Genomic DNA, 22,364 nt, shown 5'->3' with positions numbered 1-22,364 from the left:
ACATAATTTGGTCTTGTCAGTTTACAAAATTATAATTACAATTCTTTTATTTTATTTTTTTGTGCATCTGTAAAATGTGTTTGTGTGCATGTATGTATGTATGTATGTATGTGTGTGTGTGTGTTCGCATGTGTACATACCCTCTTATCGGATTGGATAATACTTACCAGTATAAAGTCTAATAAAATACAATAGAACCATTGTATTAATAAAACCTGAATTTTAACGTAACTAATAAATTGGGCGTATAGAAGTTTAATTCTTATCATAAATATTGACATTTGATACAAACATTTTGTAAAAAAGAAAAAAAGGAAAATATGCTCTAGGCAATCATCTAGACAATTATGAATTTCATCTTATATTTATTGTGGGAATTAATTTATTAAAACAATCCGTTGAATTAGTTGTACAATTTTCAATTCAATAATTCTATAAATTATAAATCCAATATGAAAACAATTACATTTTTAATAAATTTGTGGATTATAAATTTTTCTATCATTCTCTCTTGTTATTATGTGAATAGTACAGTTTATTCTTATCCTTTGCATATATTTGGAAGAATTGGTTTAACAAGTGCATCGAAACAACCATTTCTTAGTTCATGGAATTCAAAATATATTAAAAATCATGATAATTATTCAAAAAGAAATTATTTACATAATGATTTATTATTTAATGATCATGATTCATCGTCATCATCATCATCATCTGTATCATCATCAACAGCCTTATCATCACCAACATCATCACTTTCTTCATCATTACTCTTAGATGAAAACTTTTTCGATATACATAATACTCATTCATCAAATATAGATCGATTAGATCCAACAAGTTATTATGCAGATTGGCATCGTCTATTAAATGGTTATGGTAGTCAAAGATGTCATAAAATTCCTAAAAATATGTCATTATGTCAAAATATTGGTTATGATGGTATGATATTACCAAATTATTTACAACATGAAGATCTTAAAGAAGCTGTTGAACAATCACAAGTATGGACAAGTTTAGCTCAAACTGAATGTCATTCTGATTTGAGAAAATTTTTATGTGCTTTATATGCACCAGTTTGTGTTGATGGACATCAAGAACGTCTTATACATCCATGTCAAAATTTATGTGAGGATGTACGAAGAAGTTGTTTACCAAAAATGTTACAATTTGGGTTTGGATGGCCAGATATTGTTAAATGTTCTAGATTTCCTACTAGTGCAACTAGAATGTGTATACCATTAACTCAACAGAGAAGTGAGTGATCTGTGATAAACACAAAGCATTCTTTTGATTAAGAATTATTAACATTTAATGCTTGAACTGTCGCACTTAATCTTTGAAATGAAACTATGTATATATATTGTATGAAAACTTTACTGAAATGTTACAGAATTTCATCATAATTATGATGAGGAAAATGGCTGAAGTCTTTAATCTATTGAATTTCGGAAAAGCAGTCTAACAGCTAGAGCTAGTGTGTTTGTATTTCCTAGGAGTCCCATACTACTATGAAACAGTTGACCAGTTTAATCCACTTGTCAGTAGGAACTCAAATGTGCATAAACTGTATCCAATATTTCCATGTTAGATAACCATCAGTTTTTATTATTAATTGCAGAAAGAGAGACTATCCCAACTAGAGTGAGGATAGAACTACGCTAATAGTCCGCAAAGCAATTTTAGAGTCTATGTCAATCCCAAAGATGAAATTTTTCACCCATTCGGTAATGTTCTTATAACTAAGTGTTAATAAGGTGATCTCTGAATGACAGCTACATGAAGTATCTGTAGATTTAGGGTTTTAATTATATTTTTTGTACATTAAATAACATAAATTATCAATATAAACATTTGCCAACCCTCAAAATAGATGCTCTAATTTCAAATAATTTACACTATTTGAAATTATATGATTTATTGGTTTCAATGACAAAATTGGAGTTGAAACTTTCAAATATATTAAGGATGGGGTAGAATGTATTATTTTCTTTGTACTATCTAAACGTTGGTTACTTTAATTTCGGTTATTTATTTAGTCCGAAGAAGGGACTTACGTTAAGTCACGGAACGTCATAAGTACAATTTTCTACTCATTAGGACAATACAAAAATATATTTATTGTATTATTTATTATTATTTTCTTTTTCATAATCCTTAAATATTCTGATTAAAAGTTATAAGTAGTAATATATATATGTTAGCAACCACTGAATATCGAACAGTTTTGTTTAACATGGGCGTAAGAACATACTGAATGAAAGGTGAGAATTATCACTGATTTCAATTTTATCTCTGTTATGCTAAACGGATCAAAATAGATTAGGTATATAGAGTATGTGGACTCAGGTGGGGAAAATGAATTTTTTGTTAACGTATAATTATGCAATGCTATTGTAAAATATGAAAATCAAGCAATAAATACATTATTTGCACATCTTCTTTCATTTATCCTGTACATATTTCTTCACTCTTCAAATTCAGTTGGTATTCCAATTTCTTACTCCTTCCACTTCTACTCTCTTCAATTCAATCTTCTCAATCTTTTGCTGCCAGTCATTCCACTTCCGACTATTGCTAAAATCTACTTAAATCTTCCAACATAAGTAGCCTACACCACAGGTAGACCGAGAAACCGTTAAGAAATTATGACAAAATATAAATTAGTAAGAAAATCAATTTTCATTTTATGATTATTAAGATACTTAAATTATAGACGTCCAATTTCACATTCATCCAATTATTTCCGTTATTTTCTTATGATATTAAGTAGGTTCACATGAAATATTTTATTATCTTAGCGCTAAGTTTCAGCGATTTCCTTAAAACTTTGTTAAGAAATTTTAATTTTTTCAACATGAATAACTGTTTTCTTCACCTATTTTAAAATAGATGGATTGTAGCTAAAAGTGAAGTCCCAAATAGAATGAAGTGTGCGTCCTGGACTTCATTGCTAGATACAGTCTATCTATTCGATAAGACGTGACGAAAGTGTTATATTGGGCCAGTATCTACAGGATGAGTATATGTCAACAAAGAATGAACAAAGTTTAGTCAAGTTTACCAACAACTAGTTAATCCAAACTTTAACTAATAATCATATATTGTGCAAAAGATATTAAATTAAGTAATATTTACTGATGAATACACGAATAAATGGAGGAAAAATGTCTACAATAAGGAAACTTTCAAGGTTGTGTTTATATCGTTATTTATAGATTAAACATGTTTCAATTACGATGTTTCATGACGTTTTTTCATACTTCATATACAGAGCAAACATAATAAAAGTTGAGTTTCTGCCTTGTGTTAACATATGTGTACAGTTCACTTTACCTAATATTTTTAATGTTCAAAGTTTAAATGCAAAGAAAAATGTGAGACCGAGTCACTTAGCTTTGTTATTACATTATATGTGTTGACTGATAAGTTTTAATGATAAGTTAAGACAGGGAGATAAGATTAGGAATCTTTCGGTAGTTGGCAAACAAATTAGTCCATATTAGTGGCAAATAAATGCCTGTGTGAATAATTAAACTAGTTAGTGAAAGTAAGCTGATTTAATTTTTTAAATATTAAACACTTACAATTGTTACCCTAGAAGCAAATATTGTCATAACTAAAAATGTTGACTAAAGAACGTCGCAATACATCCAACCAATCTAACGCATAGAATGATGAGTAGAAGAGGGAAAAATAATTTATTGCCTACTTCGATAATGTTCAGTAGTGTACGATTATTTAACCTCGACCATTACAATTCTGGTCAAAGACGTTTCACTGGATTGTCTTCGTGCTTGTATGTTGTTTTGAAATCTATTACCTGAACCGATTTGATGTATGTGGTTACTCACAAAACCCAATTTTTGACACAATTTGTGAATATAAGATGTGGGTTTTAATAAGGCACACTTCTGTCAGTGAAATATAGATTGGGTCGATAAGCTTTATTCTTTGCTAACCACATCAGTTCATTGATAAGTCAAAAAGTGAGTAAGGATACTAAAATGTCAATCAATGGATCTTGATGAAATTTTGTTCTCTGATCTGGATGGTTTGGTCGTGAAACTTTCATCGTTCTTCTTTATCAGTACAAACTTCGGGTAGAAATGATGTGTTCAAATTTTTTCACATGTAGTTCACAGCTTGTCCTGTAGACCTCGATGTTGATTGATTCTTATTAACCTGTTGAGCACAAAGAACAAAACTTCATCAAAATCATCAACCTGAGTTATATATCTTCTCCATCATCTTAAAATTAAGATTTTACCACAATTGTTTCACTCTAATCAAAGTGTTATAGTTATTTATAAATGGTGCTGCCAGTTATTTCATAGATTTATGGTAAAATAATAGTATTTCGTCTCGTTTTAAAATGGACAGTTCTCAATGATATCTCTTAAAAATTCTACTAAAGAAACGACCAAGAATCATCATTTTAAACAAAAAGAAATTCTTACAATTGACTTTCTGATATTCACAGTCATTATCACAATACTTTATCAGAATGGATTTACACTTATTGTACTAATCAATAGTTTGACTACCTTCTTTTGATGATCTTACATTTAGAAGGGAACAATAATAATAGTAATAATGATAATATATTAATTGTGCTTAGTTCTGCACATAGATCATTTAGACTTTTAGCTTCTCTTCTTCCTCATAAAAAACAAACAAACATTATCACCTCTTAAATTTAAGAGCATCATTTTAACAATTAGATACAAAATAATCAATAAATAATTGATGTTACCCACTACTATTCTTTTTTTTAAAAAATTTATATGATTACATAATTTACTGGTTACTGTTTGTAACATTTCTGCACTTTCCTCAATATTCTCTCCATTTAATTTGAATCATTAATAAATAAATAAAAAAAACAAACATTCAAATATTTTGGAAACAAACTAGAACATAGTTAAACTATGTCCATACCATTAATCTAATTTTGTTGTTAAGACATGATACAAACAAACAAAAAGATCAAAGAATAATATTTTTTAAGTTTTATAAAAGGAATATCTACCACAAACATTCATGTAAATCATAAATAATGACAGTTAGAAAGCTTCCTATTTAGAAATAATATAAGTAAACTTAAAAGACTATTATATAATTGAATTTATTCATTATTATTATTTCTATAGGAATTGTTGACAAGAGGTAAATCGATTGGACCATATGTTTTAATGATGAGAAATATTAATGGTTAATTTGTTTGTTTTTCACCAATAAAATGAAAAAAAAAAGATTAATTATGTCATTTGCTCATTTTGCATTTACTTTACATTTGTCTAGTTAAATAGATACAAATAAAAGATACATTTACAGACCAAAATAATGAGATGGTGGAGAAGATTTATAGCTCAGGTGGATGATTTTGGTGGAGTTTTGTTCTCTGACCGAACCATCCAGCTCAGAGAACAAAACTCCACCAAGACCAAAATAATTTTAATAGTTAAATTTCATTATAAAAAAATGATTAATATAAATTATTACAAACTTTATTGACTAAGAAAACTTTATAGATAACTAATTAATAAGAATAGATTGTAATACTTAGGCTTTTCTAAATTAGTTACCCTTACTTTCCAATATGTTTGAATAATTCATTCAATGGTTAATGAATTCCTAGTTAGTCACTTAGTCATAAGTAACTTAGATCCTTAGTTCACGTCACCATAGTGAGATGACTTTATTGAGTAATAATTATAGTCATAGTTTCATAGGTAGTTATAGACAATATGATTCATAAAGAAAAACAAAAACAACTTAGTGCAGTAGAAAATGTAAAGCAATTTTTAAAATTAAGATCTATGAAATTAGAAAAAGTTGATACACTTTAATCTTTACGATGGATCCTAACTTATGTTATTGAACGACTCAAATTATTTGAATACGATAATCGTGTAAAATCAAACAAGTGATCTGTTACAATCTATATGACTCAATTCAAAAATTAATAACCTCATGGACTGATGTCACATCTTAGTTTAATAAACTCTAAGTAATTCTTAAAAATGAAGTGATCGCAGTTAAGAGGATCCTCTTGGGTTTTTAGAACATTGGAATTCATTAAATAATTTTCACGAATTGACCACTTAATTACTAAAAATCATTACTGTTCACTATCTTTCCTCTAAAAGAAATAACTCATATTCTTAGCCAGTATCAAAAATCTATTTTTACATCTAAGATAAATCTTAAACAATTGCCAGTGATGTCAATTGAATGAATTTAATTTCAAGGTAATAACAAATTATTACTCTTTGGTGAATGGTATAATAATCGATAATCTATTTGAATGTGTTTGTAATTATGTGCTTACTGAAAAGAACATAGTCGAAACGTTTTGTCAACAAGACTATAGGCTGTAGAAAATTTGTAAAATTATAAACAATCCAGCTTAGGGAATACAATCACATCAAAATAGACTTAGCCACTGAAATGAGCAAACAACAGAATGTTTCACTGAATATTGACTTTTAAATCCAGAAAAATAAAATTTATTCTAAATTTTGTTTCATTATTTTCCATGATCTACAGTTGATAAGATCAAATTACATCAATCGTTTTTTGTGTAGAAATCATGTAACCTTCTTAAAAACATCCTATCACAGCAAACTAGGAGAAATTTATTGAAATGTGGCTAGCAGAAGAATCCAGGACGCGCGTTTCATCCTGTTTGCGACGCTTCAGCTGGATGTATCTGTACCCCAGATTAAATGTTCACTTCGAGACTCAAACCCAGTACTATTCGCTTCAAAAGCCATCGCGCTATACATATAGCTAGTAGATCCAGATAGCCACTCAATTGTGCAACGAGTATGAGATTTAATTCTATTTGAAAAGGTTTCCATAATCTCGTTCTTAGTATTTTTAGCTAAAATTCGACCGGCTTTGGTTGGTATATAGGGCATCCTCTGAAGATTAGCTCGATACGGTGATTTTGACAAAATTTAAAATAGAAAAGATGGGATGTTGCTGGAGGTAGAAGCTAGGATGCATGTTTCGTCCTATTCAGGACTCGCCATCTGGATGTACATCCATCTCGGCTTGTGTCATAAGGACTATATCAAGGCAATCCGCACAGGATGCTCATATGCCAACCAAAACTGATCAGATTTTGATTAAGAAAAATTATGTTCTTTAATTACTTTTCTAATATATATTGTAGGTCATATGTTATTATACAAATGTTAATGGACTTTTGTTATTCAGTCTATAGTAATCCCGCTTATCGATAGGTTTAATTTTACTAATGAATTTATTTTCGATAAATATTCTCATCAAGATAACTCGTCAACATTTTTATCGGAAACTCTTCTTTACATACATCAGGCTAAAAGGCCTTTATTTCTTACAAGTTGATTATCCATTTCTTCCAATTGAAACCTCGTCTTGATAATAATTCACTTATCTACATAACAAGTTATTTTGCCTGTTTACTGGAGGAAAATGATATCAAGCAATCATCTACATAAAACAAATTATTGATAGTATCTACGATAAAACAATCATAACTAACAGAGAATTTTTAGTCTGTCTTATTCTTGGAAAAGTTCGCACAAAACGGCAATGACGCGGCCCCGAATGATTTGAAGATCATTCGAAATCTGACCGACTCGCTATAATATCACCCTCCAACATCCGCAGAAATCTTAAAGCTCCTCGATCAAACTCAGGCAGATTCACTTGCATAAACATTTCCTCAATATCTGTAGAAGTTGCAACTGCTTTCTTGCGAAAACGTAACATTATACACACTAATTCAGCAGTGGTGTCTGGTCCCTGATAAATCATACCATTTAGGGAAACACCTGTAAACTTAGCAGCACCATTCTCAGTTTCCCTGGAAGTTTTTGATTGAGATCATGAACCGATTGATGTTAGACCACCACAATTGAAAACCTGGAAACACTGGACGGCCGTTTCGTCCTACTATGGGACTCCTGAGAAGTGCGCGTCCACGATCTCGCTCGTGGGATTCGAACCCAAGGCCTTCAGTCTTGCGCGCAAACGTGGTCTAACATCAATCGGTTCATGATCTCAATCAAAAACTTAATAATCTCCACAACCCCTAAACTAGTTCCCTAGAAGTTTTGGACTAAAGAGGATAATATTATGACTGCAACTGTATTTCAGAAACCTTCTCTACATAGCCCATAAGAAAATTATTTTCAGCGTTCTTGGTATACCTGACAACAACAACAACAACAACAACAATCTATTCCTCAAACTCTGTAATCTATGTTTTACATCTTGAAGAAAAAAAGTTGTTTAAATAGCTTTATTATACTACTAGAATTTCAATTTATGTCCCTATTACCTATGAATGTAACTACAGTGTTCTACAAATAATATTTCATTATTATTATTTAGATTTACATAAAGCGTCTATATTACATAGAAAAGTGCATTAAATATTGAAAATCTTCTAGACATAAACAATTACGTCAGTGTTTTATTTAGTTTAAACAATTTTTATATTAATTTTGTAGATTATTAATAGGTGATAATAAGAAATTAAGCATTGTTAAAGAAAAACTTTTAAGAAAATAAATAAATATACCCTGAAAGAGTCAATTATTTACAAAATATTGTGGTGTGTGCTACTTATATTGACATAAGTAGTAGATGATGTTAGTCGTGAACAGAAGTTCTGGAAGCAGAGAGACAAGAGGATCGAACAGTAAAGAATGAAAACAGAATGCGATTTGTATGAAAATGCAAGAACAATGAAGTCTGGGTCATTTTGAGACAATTGGTGATTTTGCAAATTAAGCATTTACTTTATGATTGTTAGATTTTATTAACAAGTCCTGTAATTTTGTGTTAAATACATTCGATTGTCCCCAACGGTGTTCATATTCACTACAATATCACTTAAGAATAATAATTCTAATAAAGCAAGTCATTGAATGATTTGTTACTATAAAAGAAAGGTTGATTAATCATCAATTTTCAATGATTTAAATTTATAAATAAGGAGATATAATAATTTAATAATCTTTCTCAATATACATTCTTTGAAGAAGAGACTTAAACTAAGTCACAAAACGTCAGAAAATTTAATTTTTTTCTAGTCATTGGGATATTATAAGTGTCAATAATTGAGATCATGAGTCAGTTGAAGCTAGACCATAGTGGAAAACCTGGAAGTACTAGACGACCGTTTCGTCATATTGTGGGAATCCTCAGCAGTGCACATCCACGATCCCGCCCCCCACCGCGAGCTTCGAACACAGGACATATTGGTCTCGTGCGCGAACACTTAACCACCAGACCACTGAGCCGGTCGGCATCCAATGCTGTCAATGTCTAACTCCAACTAGTCCACAAAATTGGGCGACACATCCACCATTATCTTCACTGAGTTACTATCTCACAAATGATCCTGTTGAACTCCACTGGTCACTGCTTCTCACTAGAACTCCAGCATATACATCTTGAAGTCAGTCACTACTGAGCATATGTTGATTACTATCAGAAGGGGTTTTTGTGGATATAACAGTAGTGATTTCAATAGTTGATGCGCACTGTTGAGAAGTTTCACAATAGGACGAAATGGCTGTTCAGTGCTTCCACGTTTCCCATGGTGATCTAGCTTTAATTGACTCATGACCTCAATTATTGAAATTACTATACTATATACAAAAACCCCTTCTGATATTATAAATATATTATTTTTATTTATAGTAATCTACCCAATCCCCAATTTATTCGGAATTATCAAGTCAAAGCTTGATAATGATACCTATTTTTTAATATACATTCTCTTATTCCATTATTATGAATGGAAATTTATCAATTATACTGATTACTTGATGATTAAACTAAAAGATTTGACTATAATAGTCAGTGGTACATTGAGTTTTTTTTAAGTTAATTGGTTAAAAATCCACAGATCACTGTAAATGTAAACTTAATCTGAACTGTTTAATAAATCTGTCAGTAGCTTTCTTGTTTATTTTGAACGATTACATTTATAGCTGGTGTAAAATCTATATTAATCAGTTAACAAAATTTAAGATATTATGTAAAGTTTATTACTGACAGATATTTCTGGTTACCCGGAGGTGATTTTTCTTCTCATATTTGATTGTGTTTATCACTATCATGTTAGCATATATATTAAAGTAATAACTCTTATCTTTAGGGCGTCATTGAGGTAACCATGGTTTTAATACTCTAATCCTCATTTCTTATTTAGATTTCAATATGTCTGATGCATCCGAAACAAAAGTCAAAATTACAAAAATAATTTAGTTCTTATATAATTATTTCCTTACATTATACAAAAAAATGTATGATTAAAATTCTGAAAATTTCTCAGTTTGATTTATATAAATAATCCGTAGACAAAATGAAAAGTTTTCTGGAATGTCTTTATTATCCATGTAACAAAAATACCATGTTCAGTCTTCCGTATCATTTTAAGTAAGATGTACAATTTGTGAGTTAAGCACGATTCTACACATCTTTTTCCTTTAGGGATATATGGGGATCTGAATCAGTTACTAACTGGCAATCTAGAGTGGTATCCATCAAACGTAATATTCAGTGAATTGAAAAATTGATATTCATCAAGTAAATGGAAAACAATTGTATACTGTACAATTTAAAGATCGTGTTCTCGATAAGCTATAAACTAGAAGTATAAAGTTGTATAAGATGTCTCCATTGCATAAATTCGATGTTGTCTAGGTCAAGTAAAGTGACACGTGGAAAGATTAAAATTAAAATATAATTAGTCGATACTTATTTCAGTCACAATTTAAGAAAGTAATAGGACTGTTTCAAGGGTTACTGGAATTTTAGCACTATAAATACAACTATAGTAATAATTTTCGATAATGCAATGAGAGGACAAAGGTTATCAGAATTATGTAATATATTTGCGTAATATATTTCGAACAATCTGATCCCACATATACTTGTTAAGACATTTATATGAAAAATTAAAGGTCAGCTAAACAAATTAAAAATAAGCGGAAATAAAGAATAACCAAGTACACAAAAACAATGTGAAAACCATGCTGGATAATAAATCAGTATTACCAGAGTTGGTCAAGGATAAGAACATAAAAGAGGTTTCAGTTTCCGTATAGCCAAGGCTCCAATAAACCTCATTGTACGCCCTTGAGAGTTTTTGTACTATACTACAAAGGCTGACTTGGTATCAACCATGTGACCGGTCTTAACGAAATTTTTCTCAATGGAGGAAGATGTTTGTCTATCCTGCGATCTTATTTGACCATCGGAATTCATTTGTTTTTTCAGTCATTTAGGTATGTGTTCAACCACACTTACTTGCAGATCACGACTGTAATAATAACAGACTGCCAACTTCCAAGTGTATGGTTTTTCGTTAGAAAATTGTCTGAACACAGTTATTCTGAGACAGTTTGATTGGGGAAGGGTTAATAAACAGTTTATGCCTACTTTCAAAACGGATCAAGTCAGTTTACAGTCAATCTAAAACAAATCAAATGAATATGATTGAATTTCACAACTTTCGAGATAATTTTCAAATGACTCAGGCAACCGCTTATCGGGCAATTGAACGTAATGAGAAATAAGATATTTCATTTGTATCGACAACATGAAAACAAAAAAGAAAATACACTCCCTATAATTAGGAAGGGATTTGAAAGTCAAGTTAACTAGTAAGTGAACAAAGAGTAAATAACAGCAAAAATGTAAATAAACATTTCCAAATGACAACAGTTCCATCCACCGGATTTCAGTAGTGCAAAGATGTTTTCACTTTTAGTTTATGGTTTATATTGCATCTTCAAGTTAATATCATGCTACCTTGATAGTTATCCTACAGATTACCTGTTATATCTCTTTATTTTCTCTTGGTCCAGGCTTACGATGCTTACGGATCTTGGGAAAACAATTGAGCCACTTTAATATAATCGTTTCTCTTTGTAATTGACGACGGCAATGTACACACGACACATGAAAACCCGACGGTTAGCACAAGGAAATAATGAATTGTAAGAAAACTTGGTATTCAAGGTAGGACCAGCAGTACAAAACGAACTGGTACAACTCGGTATATATAGTAATAAAAATTTGGCCTTCAAACATACAGAAATTAAGCGAACTAAAAGCAGTAACAGTCGATCAAAAAGAGGCAAAGGTCATAAGGAAAACTGAATTTTAAAAAAATGTACGCGAAGCTTTCTTTCTGATAAGATCGCAGCTTAGTTGATAAATTTCAAGTATTCTTGTGATCACCATAGCACTGCAAGGACTAGTTTTTCATATATAAAGGGAAAAAACTTTTAAATGACGAAAGTATTCTTGTTCAGTTAGGTTAATAGGGATAAAATTTAAAGTGAAATATTTTTACGTAATTCCTCAAAAACTTCTAATTCATTTTTTACAATGAGGAAATAACAATAAGTTTTAGCGCGAAAACTATAAATTTTATATAAACTACAAGAAAATCAGTCATACATTACTTGCTTAAATAAATAGACTTAACAATATATTTTTATAAAGGCAGTTTCTACCACAAACTGATTTCATCTAGAGAACCTTTGGGAATCACGAAATACTTCATATTTATTTTGTCCTAGACTAGGATCTTTCGTCAATACTCACTCCAGACTTCTGCTGGGATTAAATATAAGACCTTTAGACCAAAAAGCCATCATGATCAGTGGTTTGGGACATAGTTTCACACACTCACAACTACAATCAGTTTGTGATATAATGTCATCATCATCTGTTGTCATCTATGGTTTCTGACACAGTTCCAAAAATCCTGTACCTCGTTAATGATGTGTCCACTTGTTACTGGATTCATGAAAAAATTATTAAAGCTACAATATGAAGTCATGATCAGTCGAGTTTAAACACATCGTCAGTTGAAATTCCATTTCTACAAACTGAACAAACTCTACAACTGATCTATCTGAAAAGTAGTCTTTTTTTCTTCAGATACTAGATCTTTGTATGTGAATTATTTGCATACAATTGATTATTCCCATACAACTAATCAGAGACTTTGTATTCATATTTAACAATTAAATCACTACATAACTACTGTTACATACTGTTATAATCATACTATATGTTTATTTCATTCTAAAAAAAATATTCAAATGTTCCACTGATTGAAATCATGAGTCAACTGGGGCTAGACCACCATGGAAAATCTGGAAGCACTGGACAGCCGTTTCGTCCTATTTTGGGACTCCTCAGCAGTGCGCATCCACCATCCCGCACCCCGTGAGCTTCAACTGACTCATGATTTCAATCAGTGAAATTTCTAAGATCTTCACAAAACCCCTACTGATAATATTCATCAGCTCACTAGTGACTAACTTTAAGAGGTACTCGTGGAGTTCTAGTGAGAAGCCGTTACCAGTGCAGTTCAACCAGATCTGTTGTGAGATATCAACTCACTGAAGACAATGGTGTACGGTGGCGCAACTTCGTGGATTGGTTGAAGTTAGATATTAACACCATTGGATGCCTGCTCGGTGGTCTAGTTGGTTAAGCGCCTGGAGCGAGACTGGTAGGTCCTGGGTTCGAGTCTCGTGGGGTGGGGGATCATGGATGCTCACTACTGAGGAGTCCCATACTAGGACGAAACGGCCGTCTAGTGCTTCCAGGTTTTCTGTGGTGGTCTAGCTTCAATTGCCTCATGATTTCAATCAGTGAAATTGCTAAAATCTCCACAAAACCCCTTCTGATATTCAAATATTTATTAAAATGATAAAAAGCTTCGACAGGATCTTTATTACTTGAAGATGCTTAAGAAATATATTTAAAGATGCCCAGCGCGTAAATAGATTACGGTTATTTCAAACGTTGAAAATGAAACTTAATATTAAATAGAAATTTCTATGGTGAAATAGGACTAAACTATCAAAGGATTTACTATGTTTCCAAATCTTTTTTTTTGTTTTAAGTAGATGAATGGAGAAATTTATAATTTAGCATTTGTTTATAAATGATTCTTAAGATTGACTAACACATTTACAAAATTAATTCCATTTAAAGAATTGCGAACGTATTGAATACTAATGTGGGTTTTTTGGACTGTAAATCCACTTTAGTAAAAAGTTGTTTTATTGTTAACTGATTATTTAAAATACTTTTTTAGTGCAAATTATTTTAAGTGGTCAGTTCACTTTAAGTACTCGTTATTTATGAACCTATGTAGTGAAAATGTATGATATAAAACTGAAATAAATATGACTGAAATATGCGTTTCATTTGTCTAACAACAGTCTACTAAGATGAACAATGTTGGTTGGATTAGGATTATGTTAGAAAAAGCCAGGGGCGGACGAAACTAAATGTGTCATCAATCTATAAAGTCGTTGACTGTTAGTTAGAGCCATGTTGCCAGTCACAGAAAACGTGGTTGTGGTCTACGCGATAACCAATCAGTGGTCAGAGACGTTAATAGACATTGCTCAGAGTTATTCACAGTGACGTATATATCTTTCTATAGATGTAAATTGTGGGCAATTCTTTTACATATTCCCCTTTATTTCTTACTATCGTACTGTATTCTCAATGTTTAGTCTCTCCTATTATGATCGCTATTACAATTATTTCAACTCCGTTGACATTTGTATTTTGAAGTTCACCTCATCATGTTAATGTGATACAACGTCTTGGGTTAATGCATATTTGCTCCAGAATTTGAGTTGATTATGAATGCATTATTCATAATGGCAGTAACAACAAACAAAATATAATTTACATTGTATGTTTTATGTTAAATTTCGGATGATTTTTCTCATTCGAAAAGATTAAATAATCAAGAAATAGTGAGAATGCTAAACAATAATTATCATCTTAGCATAAATTTCGTTTCTATTTAAATAATATTTACTTCACCATTACTCTTGGTTAACCTTTTAGTTACTATTTATGAAATGTTACATTTGTACCGCCTGTGCTAAACCTCGAAGTTAAATATTATCATTTAAATTCTTGAATCATTAATACTATTTATGCAGGGTCAGTTAACTCCGTTTTGAAATATATCTCATTATATTTCATCTATGAAATACTATTTAATACATTCCCAGGAATGATCAACAATATGTTAGAGAAACAAAATAATTCTCTACTGTCCGGGTGTTTCTTTATAACATATTTACTTATGATTTACCTATGATGATTAGGAGTATTTGAATTATAGTATAAACTAAGAATCTCAGAAATAACGCAATTAAAACACGAAGTATTAGACAAGCACGAACGAATGTACCGTATTTGAAATTCAAAATCAAGCATTCAACAAGTACAAAGGAATCATTAATTCATTCATACACCACAAAAACCTCAATCCTGTTTGGATTGAATCCTGATACATCAAACGATGTAATTAATCTGTAGGACTCAAAAGCTAAAATGTTTGAGATTTTGTTCACAAAAAATCCTCATTTTATTTTATTTACTGATTATGACTATTTCTAACTAATTTATTTATATTCATTTGGAATTGTTTACTTGAATCTTCCCATTGATATTCAAGGCTATAATTGATCTGTCTTTTATTGGCTATCAGGACTCAGCAGCTAAGTGGATAACGCAACGGCGTTTGAAGCGAGCGGTACATCAACTCAGATGCAGGCACCTTTAGCTGACGAGTCCCAAATAGGACGAAATGCGCATCCTTGATTTAACTGCTAGCCTTTATACCTCTTTGCTTATAATTTATTTATAGTTTATAAAATGCAATGAAAAAGACGTTCTCTGCACTGTTATTAAATTCATGTTATTCAAGGAATATAAAATGAACTACACTACTACATTTAAAGTATTCAGAAAACATTGTTTTGAAAGCTGAATCAATATTTGCTGGAAGTTGTAGGTCACTTATAATAAATAGTGATGTCATTCAAGAGATACGAACTTTAGTCATCTTGTGAGACAGTTAGAAATATTACCGATGATTTGATAAATAAACATACATGATACTGAGTGAAATGAGTTTTACTCTACGATAAAACATTTTCAGTCTCATTTTTTCCAGCTATCGCCTGTTGAATATACATCTAACCAATATAAGACCTTTATTATGGAACTTATATCTTCTTTTGAACGAATCTGAAACTAAATAACACATAATACTGAGTTACTTAGCTTATTGGTTACGTTAGAAACCCCATCAATAAAACTGACTTGTGATTAAAATATATACGGCCTAATAATACTTATTGCGTAGTAGACGATCAGCTATAAATGATATCTTGCTTATATAAAAACAAGATTAATACCTACAGGAGCTTGCCAGGCAGGTTGTATGTTAAATAATAACTTTTTTCAATGTATGGATGTTATAACCTATCGTGCAAAACGCCATAACCCTCTTGGATTTTTTGAGAGATTATTTAAATGGTTTCAATGTGAATATACTAGAAACTATAGAAATATAACTAAAGTCTTTAAATAATCTCAAGCAAAGACACATACTTAAAATTTTCAGTATATTTAATCGAACTGATTTAGTATAGTAAGAATAAAATTTCATCTAATGAAATGAATGAAATTTGGTTATTATTCATCATGTTAAAAACTTACAGAGAATATTAAGTGAATAAACCAGTACTCATACAACTAAACAAGGATAGGTTACCGAAGATGGGCTCTTCCATGTGTGTGTGTGTACCAACTCAACTGCTCCTGTGGAGCTAGTTACATAGGCCGTACTCAGAGGGCTTTATCCTTGCGTTTTCGTGAACACGTACCAGCATGTATGGGAAAAGGAGTTAGCGAATCGATTAGCAGCACCATTCTTTCTCACTTGGTAGATAGTGAACATCATATCAAAATGGAGGAAGCTTTCTCTGTTTTATATCAAGTTCCAAAATATCTACTTCGAGGAGCTAGATTACGACTGCTTTACATAGTCGAAGCCATCTGAATCAACTCCAGAAGACCAAATTTATGTATCTAAAAAATATATCCAGCCTCTTTGTTTACCTTGGCCTACGAATGGATCACCAAATACCTAGACTGAATATTATAAACCTCTTACCCCCTTCCTTGATTTTTATTTATTTAATTTCTCCTTATTATCATTATTTTTGATTATCTCTATCTCAATCTTCACATCCATCATTCCCAATTCGTTGATCGTAATTACCTTGATAACACCCTCCTTATTACATTATAACTGTAGAGCCTGATGATTAAGTTATTGAAAACAATTGTTTGTTCAAATATTCTTCATTTTTAAATGAATATTGGCTTAATAATATTAGTTATTTTCTGTTATTTTACTTTTATGAAAAGTGGTTTGTATTTGTATTGACCTTGATAATAAACCCTCTTATTATTATTATCACTTTTCAGTATGAATTTAGTTTTATACTCTGATAACTGTTGATCTTAACTGTATTTAAAACAGTAGTGTAATCAATAGGAATATTTATCAAGATTAAAACGAATAGTTTGACAGAAATTGGGTACTGAGTATAAACAAGACATTTTACATGAAAACTATAATTGAAATAATCTCAGCGATTGAAATTACTCTGAAGACGTTTTGACAAGTTAGCTGGACGAAACATTGGAATTATATAAATTTCAATTGCTGAGATTATTTCAAATATAATTTTCACAGAAGAAGTGTTATCAGTTTATAAATTATTCATGAACAAATGTATCTGTCCTAAAAAGTTGACTTCATTTGTATGGTTTGAATTTATCAATTAAGATGTTATAAAAAGGTAATTTTCAAGGATGAAGGGTGAATAATTTTGCCGAATACTCTCAAGAAAAAACAATCGATATTACATCCTTGTTTTCAATACTGTTAACAATATACCAACTTAATAATGATGTATCCATCTGATTATACATGAGTGTTATAGATGCAGAATAATATGCCAATCATTGTCATGTTAAGTCTATGGTGGCCTTGGACTTTAAATGTACATTCCATATTGGCTATGATTTAATTCATTCGTTACGTATTGTGTAAATGCTGTTTTCTATTTTATGGTACGATGTGGTTTGTTTGGTTAGTATATAAATAGAGTATGTCTGAAATACAATGATTCATAACTCAGAGGCTGAGACTTGTGTTCTGGACTCAACTGGCTGGGTTAGACAGCGAAACAGGACCAATCGGGACTCTAGGTCGTCCATACGTGTTTTCCGTGTTACTGTGATCGATCGATAAAACGCTGCTTACCAAAACCTGCAAGTCACACACGTTACAACAATGAGTTTATTACATTAAGCACTAAATTCTATCAATGTTTATCAACTGGATGACCCATTTATCATATCAATGGTTACATTTTAGTATGTTCAATCAAACAAAAACTGCGTTTCGTGTAGCATCTAATTATATGTACCTTAATACTTTGAGCATACGCAAATATACCTATCTATCTAGATGAAAGTTTTCACTAATAATTAATTTTACATCATTAATTGTTATTAGTAAACACCTCAATATTGTTAATAAGATTATTGATTTTCACTTTAAAAATCACTTGATAATTTGTGTAATTTTTTTGTTGATCGACTTATAGGACTTCGATGTTCTGGTTGTGTAGAGGAACCAACATTCGAAAGTGCAATCAGTAGTTTCTGTATGGCTGATGTTGGTAAGTTGAAATAGATTCGTTTATTTTTGTTTTCAGTTATATTTTTTGGAGATCATTTTAAAATTTGCTATGATGATCAAGTGTCTTACAATTATTACTATTGTAGTGAACAGAACACGGGCGGAGACAATCGAACCATATTTAATACAAAATTACAGAGTTACTTGGTAAATTAGAAAAACCATACTATAATACTTAATTTGCAAAATGTTTAATAATTGTCTCGAACTTCGATGTTCTTGCATTTCCATACTAATTGCTTTCTATTCCCGCTCTTCCTTTATTGATCTTCCCCATCTTCTTCCGCCAGATATTACATTCCTGACTCGCGTCATATACTACTTATATAATTATAAGTAGCACACACCACACTATCAACTAGAATATAAGATGAATTAAATGTTCTGGTCATTACTAGAGTTGTATCTACATAAAGTAAAGTCAATGGTTGAAATTTAAAATTAAATATCATAGAATGTTTTATCTGATAATAATTACCATATTTACTTCGATGAGCTGCAATATTTCTTTTTATTTCTTAATGATTTTAATTATCAAAATATTCATAAACGCTTATAAACGTTTCACAGGTAAATATGACACTAGGGTTAGTGTCAGGTTCATTTAACACGTCTATAAAAAATGTCGAGATTATCAAAAACTTAGCACATCTTCGATTCTATGTTTATTTCCGTTCTCTTTTTCAGTGATACGTGCACAAATTGTTTATATTAATAAAGAAACTGCAACCAATAATAGATCTATTCAATTGTACTTAGACACACAAGCTAGAACACTTAAACTTCCAAAAGAACATCTTAATTTTGGTCAGTTAAAAATCACTGTAGATTGTGAATGCAATCTTTTGGATGAATTAACAGATTCAATGAATAACAGAATAACAAAATGGTTGATAATGGGTAAAATATCACCAAGTCGAGGAGTTCTACATGTAAGTCAATCATTTATTTAGAATTATTAAATCGCGTTTTATTGAATTTATTAAAAATTGTTGTAAGCGATAGCATCTCATGATAATTCTGTAGTATATGTCAAATAATCACTTTCAACGGCTAGTTCTACGTAATAGTTCCTTTGAACATATGCTGAAGTATTGTTGAAAAGTTGTCTTGTATATCAGTAAATATGAGGATCATTTTAAGCATAAACATTTCGGGGTACGACTGATTATTCTATAAATGGATAAGTTTTTCTCACCCTTTCATCATAGTATATCTTTGATTTCGTGGCTTGTATAACATGAGACAGATATTATTTTAATTTCAGACATTTTGAGTAAAAAGCGGATTACTACTTGATATAAGCATATTTTGTCCATAGGCCCAATGAAATGGACAGGAATACAGACTGACTGCATTTTTGTCACTAACGTATGATAGCTTTGCTACAAATTGGTAGTGAGTTTTGTTTTCAATATAAAAAAACCCATTAAAATGTGAAATTATTTTACATTCTCTTTTCCTAAAAGTACGTGTCTGAAGAAATGAAGTGTTCAGATATGGATGAGTAAATTTTGACATTAATTCTAGTAGTTGAATAGCTTATAACAAGTGAATTTCTCATAACTTAGCAAATAAAATACTTAATATGACTCAATGGTTTACAAAGATTACAATATAAACGTCGTATTACTTATAAGTAGTTATAATCTTATTGCACAATTATTTGAACTCACATTTCTATTGTAAACTAAAAGCGAAACCACCATTTTGATTGATAAATATAAATAGTATTTGTTTGTTCATTACTTACTTTCTTATAATACCCATTATTTCCCAAAGAAAATATAAAATTTCTAAAGATATAATGATTTTCTTTCACTGTACAGAACTAGTTCAACTATAAATTGTTCATAGTCTGTATAGAATTATTCTTTAACATAACTGAAATAAAAATGAGGAAATCAGTGTTATATAATCATTTGAAGGAAGATATTATAAATGTAAATTTAAAACGATGTAGAGAGTCATTAATTTGCTACAATTATTTAGTTACCTTCACAAATGTAAATAAAGCAAGAATGATTATATTTTCTCTGGTTTACTAACTGCTTACTATTGAAAATATAATGATTTTCTCGAATGAACTAGCTAAAATCTCAAAACTACACTAAAAGCCTTTGTCGAACAAAAAGAAGCTAGACCATAGGATTTGACTATAGAACTGTTTCATTGAGGAACATGATGGTGTTTATGGATCTTCTGGATATATAATTCATTTTCTATGGAGACAAGAGACAATGTACCATATCTCTTTATTAGTATCGTAAATTGTAATGAAGCCTGGTGTGGACAAGTTGATGTAACATAATATGGCTTGAGTACAATGATAGATAGGTTGAGTAACGCCAAAAAGAGTGTTGTGATAAGAAAACTCATGAGGTATCCATACAACCATGAAGATAAATGTAACTGGGTGACTGTAATCAGCTAAACATTCACCAATCTAAAAACTTGTTCACAAATTTTCGTATTATTTGCCCCAACAGCAGTTTTATCCAAATAACTAAAGTTTTTAGGTCCCACATAGCTGAAGAAACAGCATTGATATACAGTGAATTCATCGTATTCTCCAAACACTGGAGTCCTTGTCTTTGTTAATTAATTGTTTTTGTCTAATTAAATAGTCAGGTTAAACTAATGAAGAATAACTGATGATATTGTTGACGATGACATTCATGAGATAATTTATAATTAGAAGGCGGATACTTACAGAATACGATAGTAGGAGTTATGTCGAATCCCAGTGGTTATACTCTGTACTACATCAAGTTGTTGCTTCATAGAAAAAACTAGAACTAGCAAGAAAAACATACATTGAATAATAAGCAAATAAAACTCCAGTATCTTGATGCTAGTGAACAACAAACAAACTCTAAACTCAGTTTTTTTGCTTTTTATTCAAGGTTGAGTATTTATCCCGAATCAACCGTTCCAATATGGGCCTTAAACGTGCTCTTAAAGCAATGAGACGTCCACCTTCACAGCTATGTAAGCTACCAATTTCAGACAGACTATCGTCAACTAATTCAAACACTAACCAGATAAATACACTTCATCAGACGAAATCTACACCAGCTAAACGGTCCAATACAATAAGCACACAAAGACGTGTCAATCAACCATATAAGTATTTACATTCATCTTCATTTTCGTCACTAAATAGCTCGAACATCGATCGAATAAATCGTAAAGTCCCATCTTCAATGACATTTCATCAAAATTCGCGCAAGAAGCACGCAACACGTCGTCTCTTAGTACGTCGTAGTCAAGGTACATTGAATAAACACACAGAAAGTAAATATCTGGAAAATATTAATCAGAGAAATAAAGATTCATATCCAGTTAGATCACATTCAACTGAATACTCAAAGAATTCAGTTCATTTTCAACCATATATGCAATTATCAAAATCAAGTGAAAAATTACCAATTGAAAGTGAAAATGATTTATTCTCACCTCAAACATTATCACCATGGTTAAATTGATTCTGCATCAATCACTTTACACATATACTCACATAATCATATATACACATTATTATGATGACTATTATTACATTATCTGTTACATTCTATACAAAGTGAAATCTTTTGTTAACATGGAATTAAATCATGCCAAAAAGAAAAGAAAGTAATTGTGATTACATCATTTATTTCCTCTATACATTGAAAAAGATTATATGTAGACAAAAAGTCACATAAATTTTGTTTTTCTTTTCAATGCTTTCATT

General features: G+C 30.7%; 1 protein-coding gene across 1 annotated transcript; it reads left to right on the top strand.

Moving 5' to 3' along the window:
• Positions 1–213: 213 nt before the first annotated feature.
• On the top strand, positions 214–22,119 carry SFRP5_2 (Secreted frizzled- protein 5; the record flags this gene model as incomplete). The annotated part of the gene is made up of 4 exons (XM_035730034.2): positions 214–1,257; positions 18,537–18,611; positions 19,319–19,563; positions 21,538–22,119. Exons 1-4 carry the CDS (start codon positions 453–455, stop codon positions 22,117–22,119), a joined length of 1,707 nt encoding a protein of 568 aa, XP_035589201.1. The 5' UTR covers positions 214–452.
• Between the last annotated feature and the right edge of the window lie 245 nt (positions 22,120–22,364).

This window comes from Schistosoma haematobium, chromosome 4 (genome assembly GCF_000699445.3).
Source record: "Schistosoma haematobium chromosome 4, whole genome shotgun sequence".
In the NCBI taxonomy this organism is placed as follows: domain Eukaryota; kingdom Metazoa; phylum Platyhelminthes; class Trematoda; order Strigeidida; family Schistosomatidae; genus Schistosoma; species Schistosoma haematobium.
Note: the sequence above shows the minus strand (reverse complement) of the source record. Positions and strands in the feature narration are given on the sequence as shown.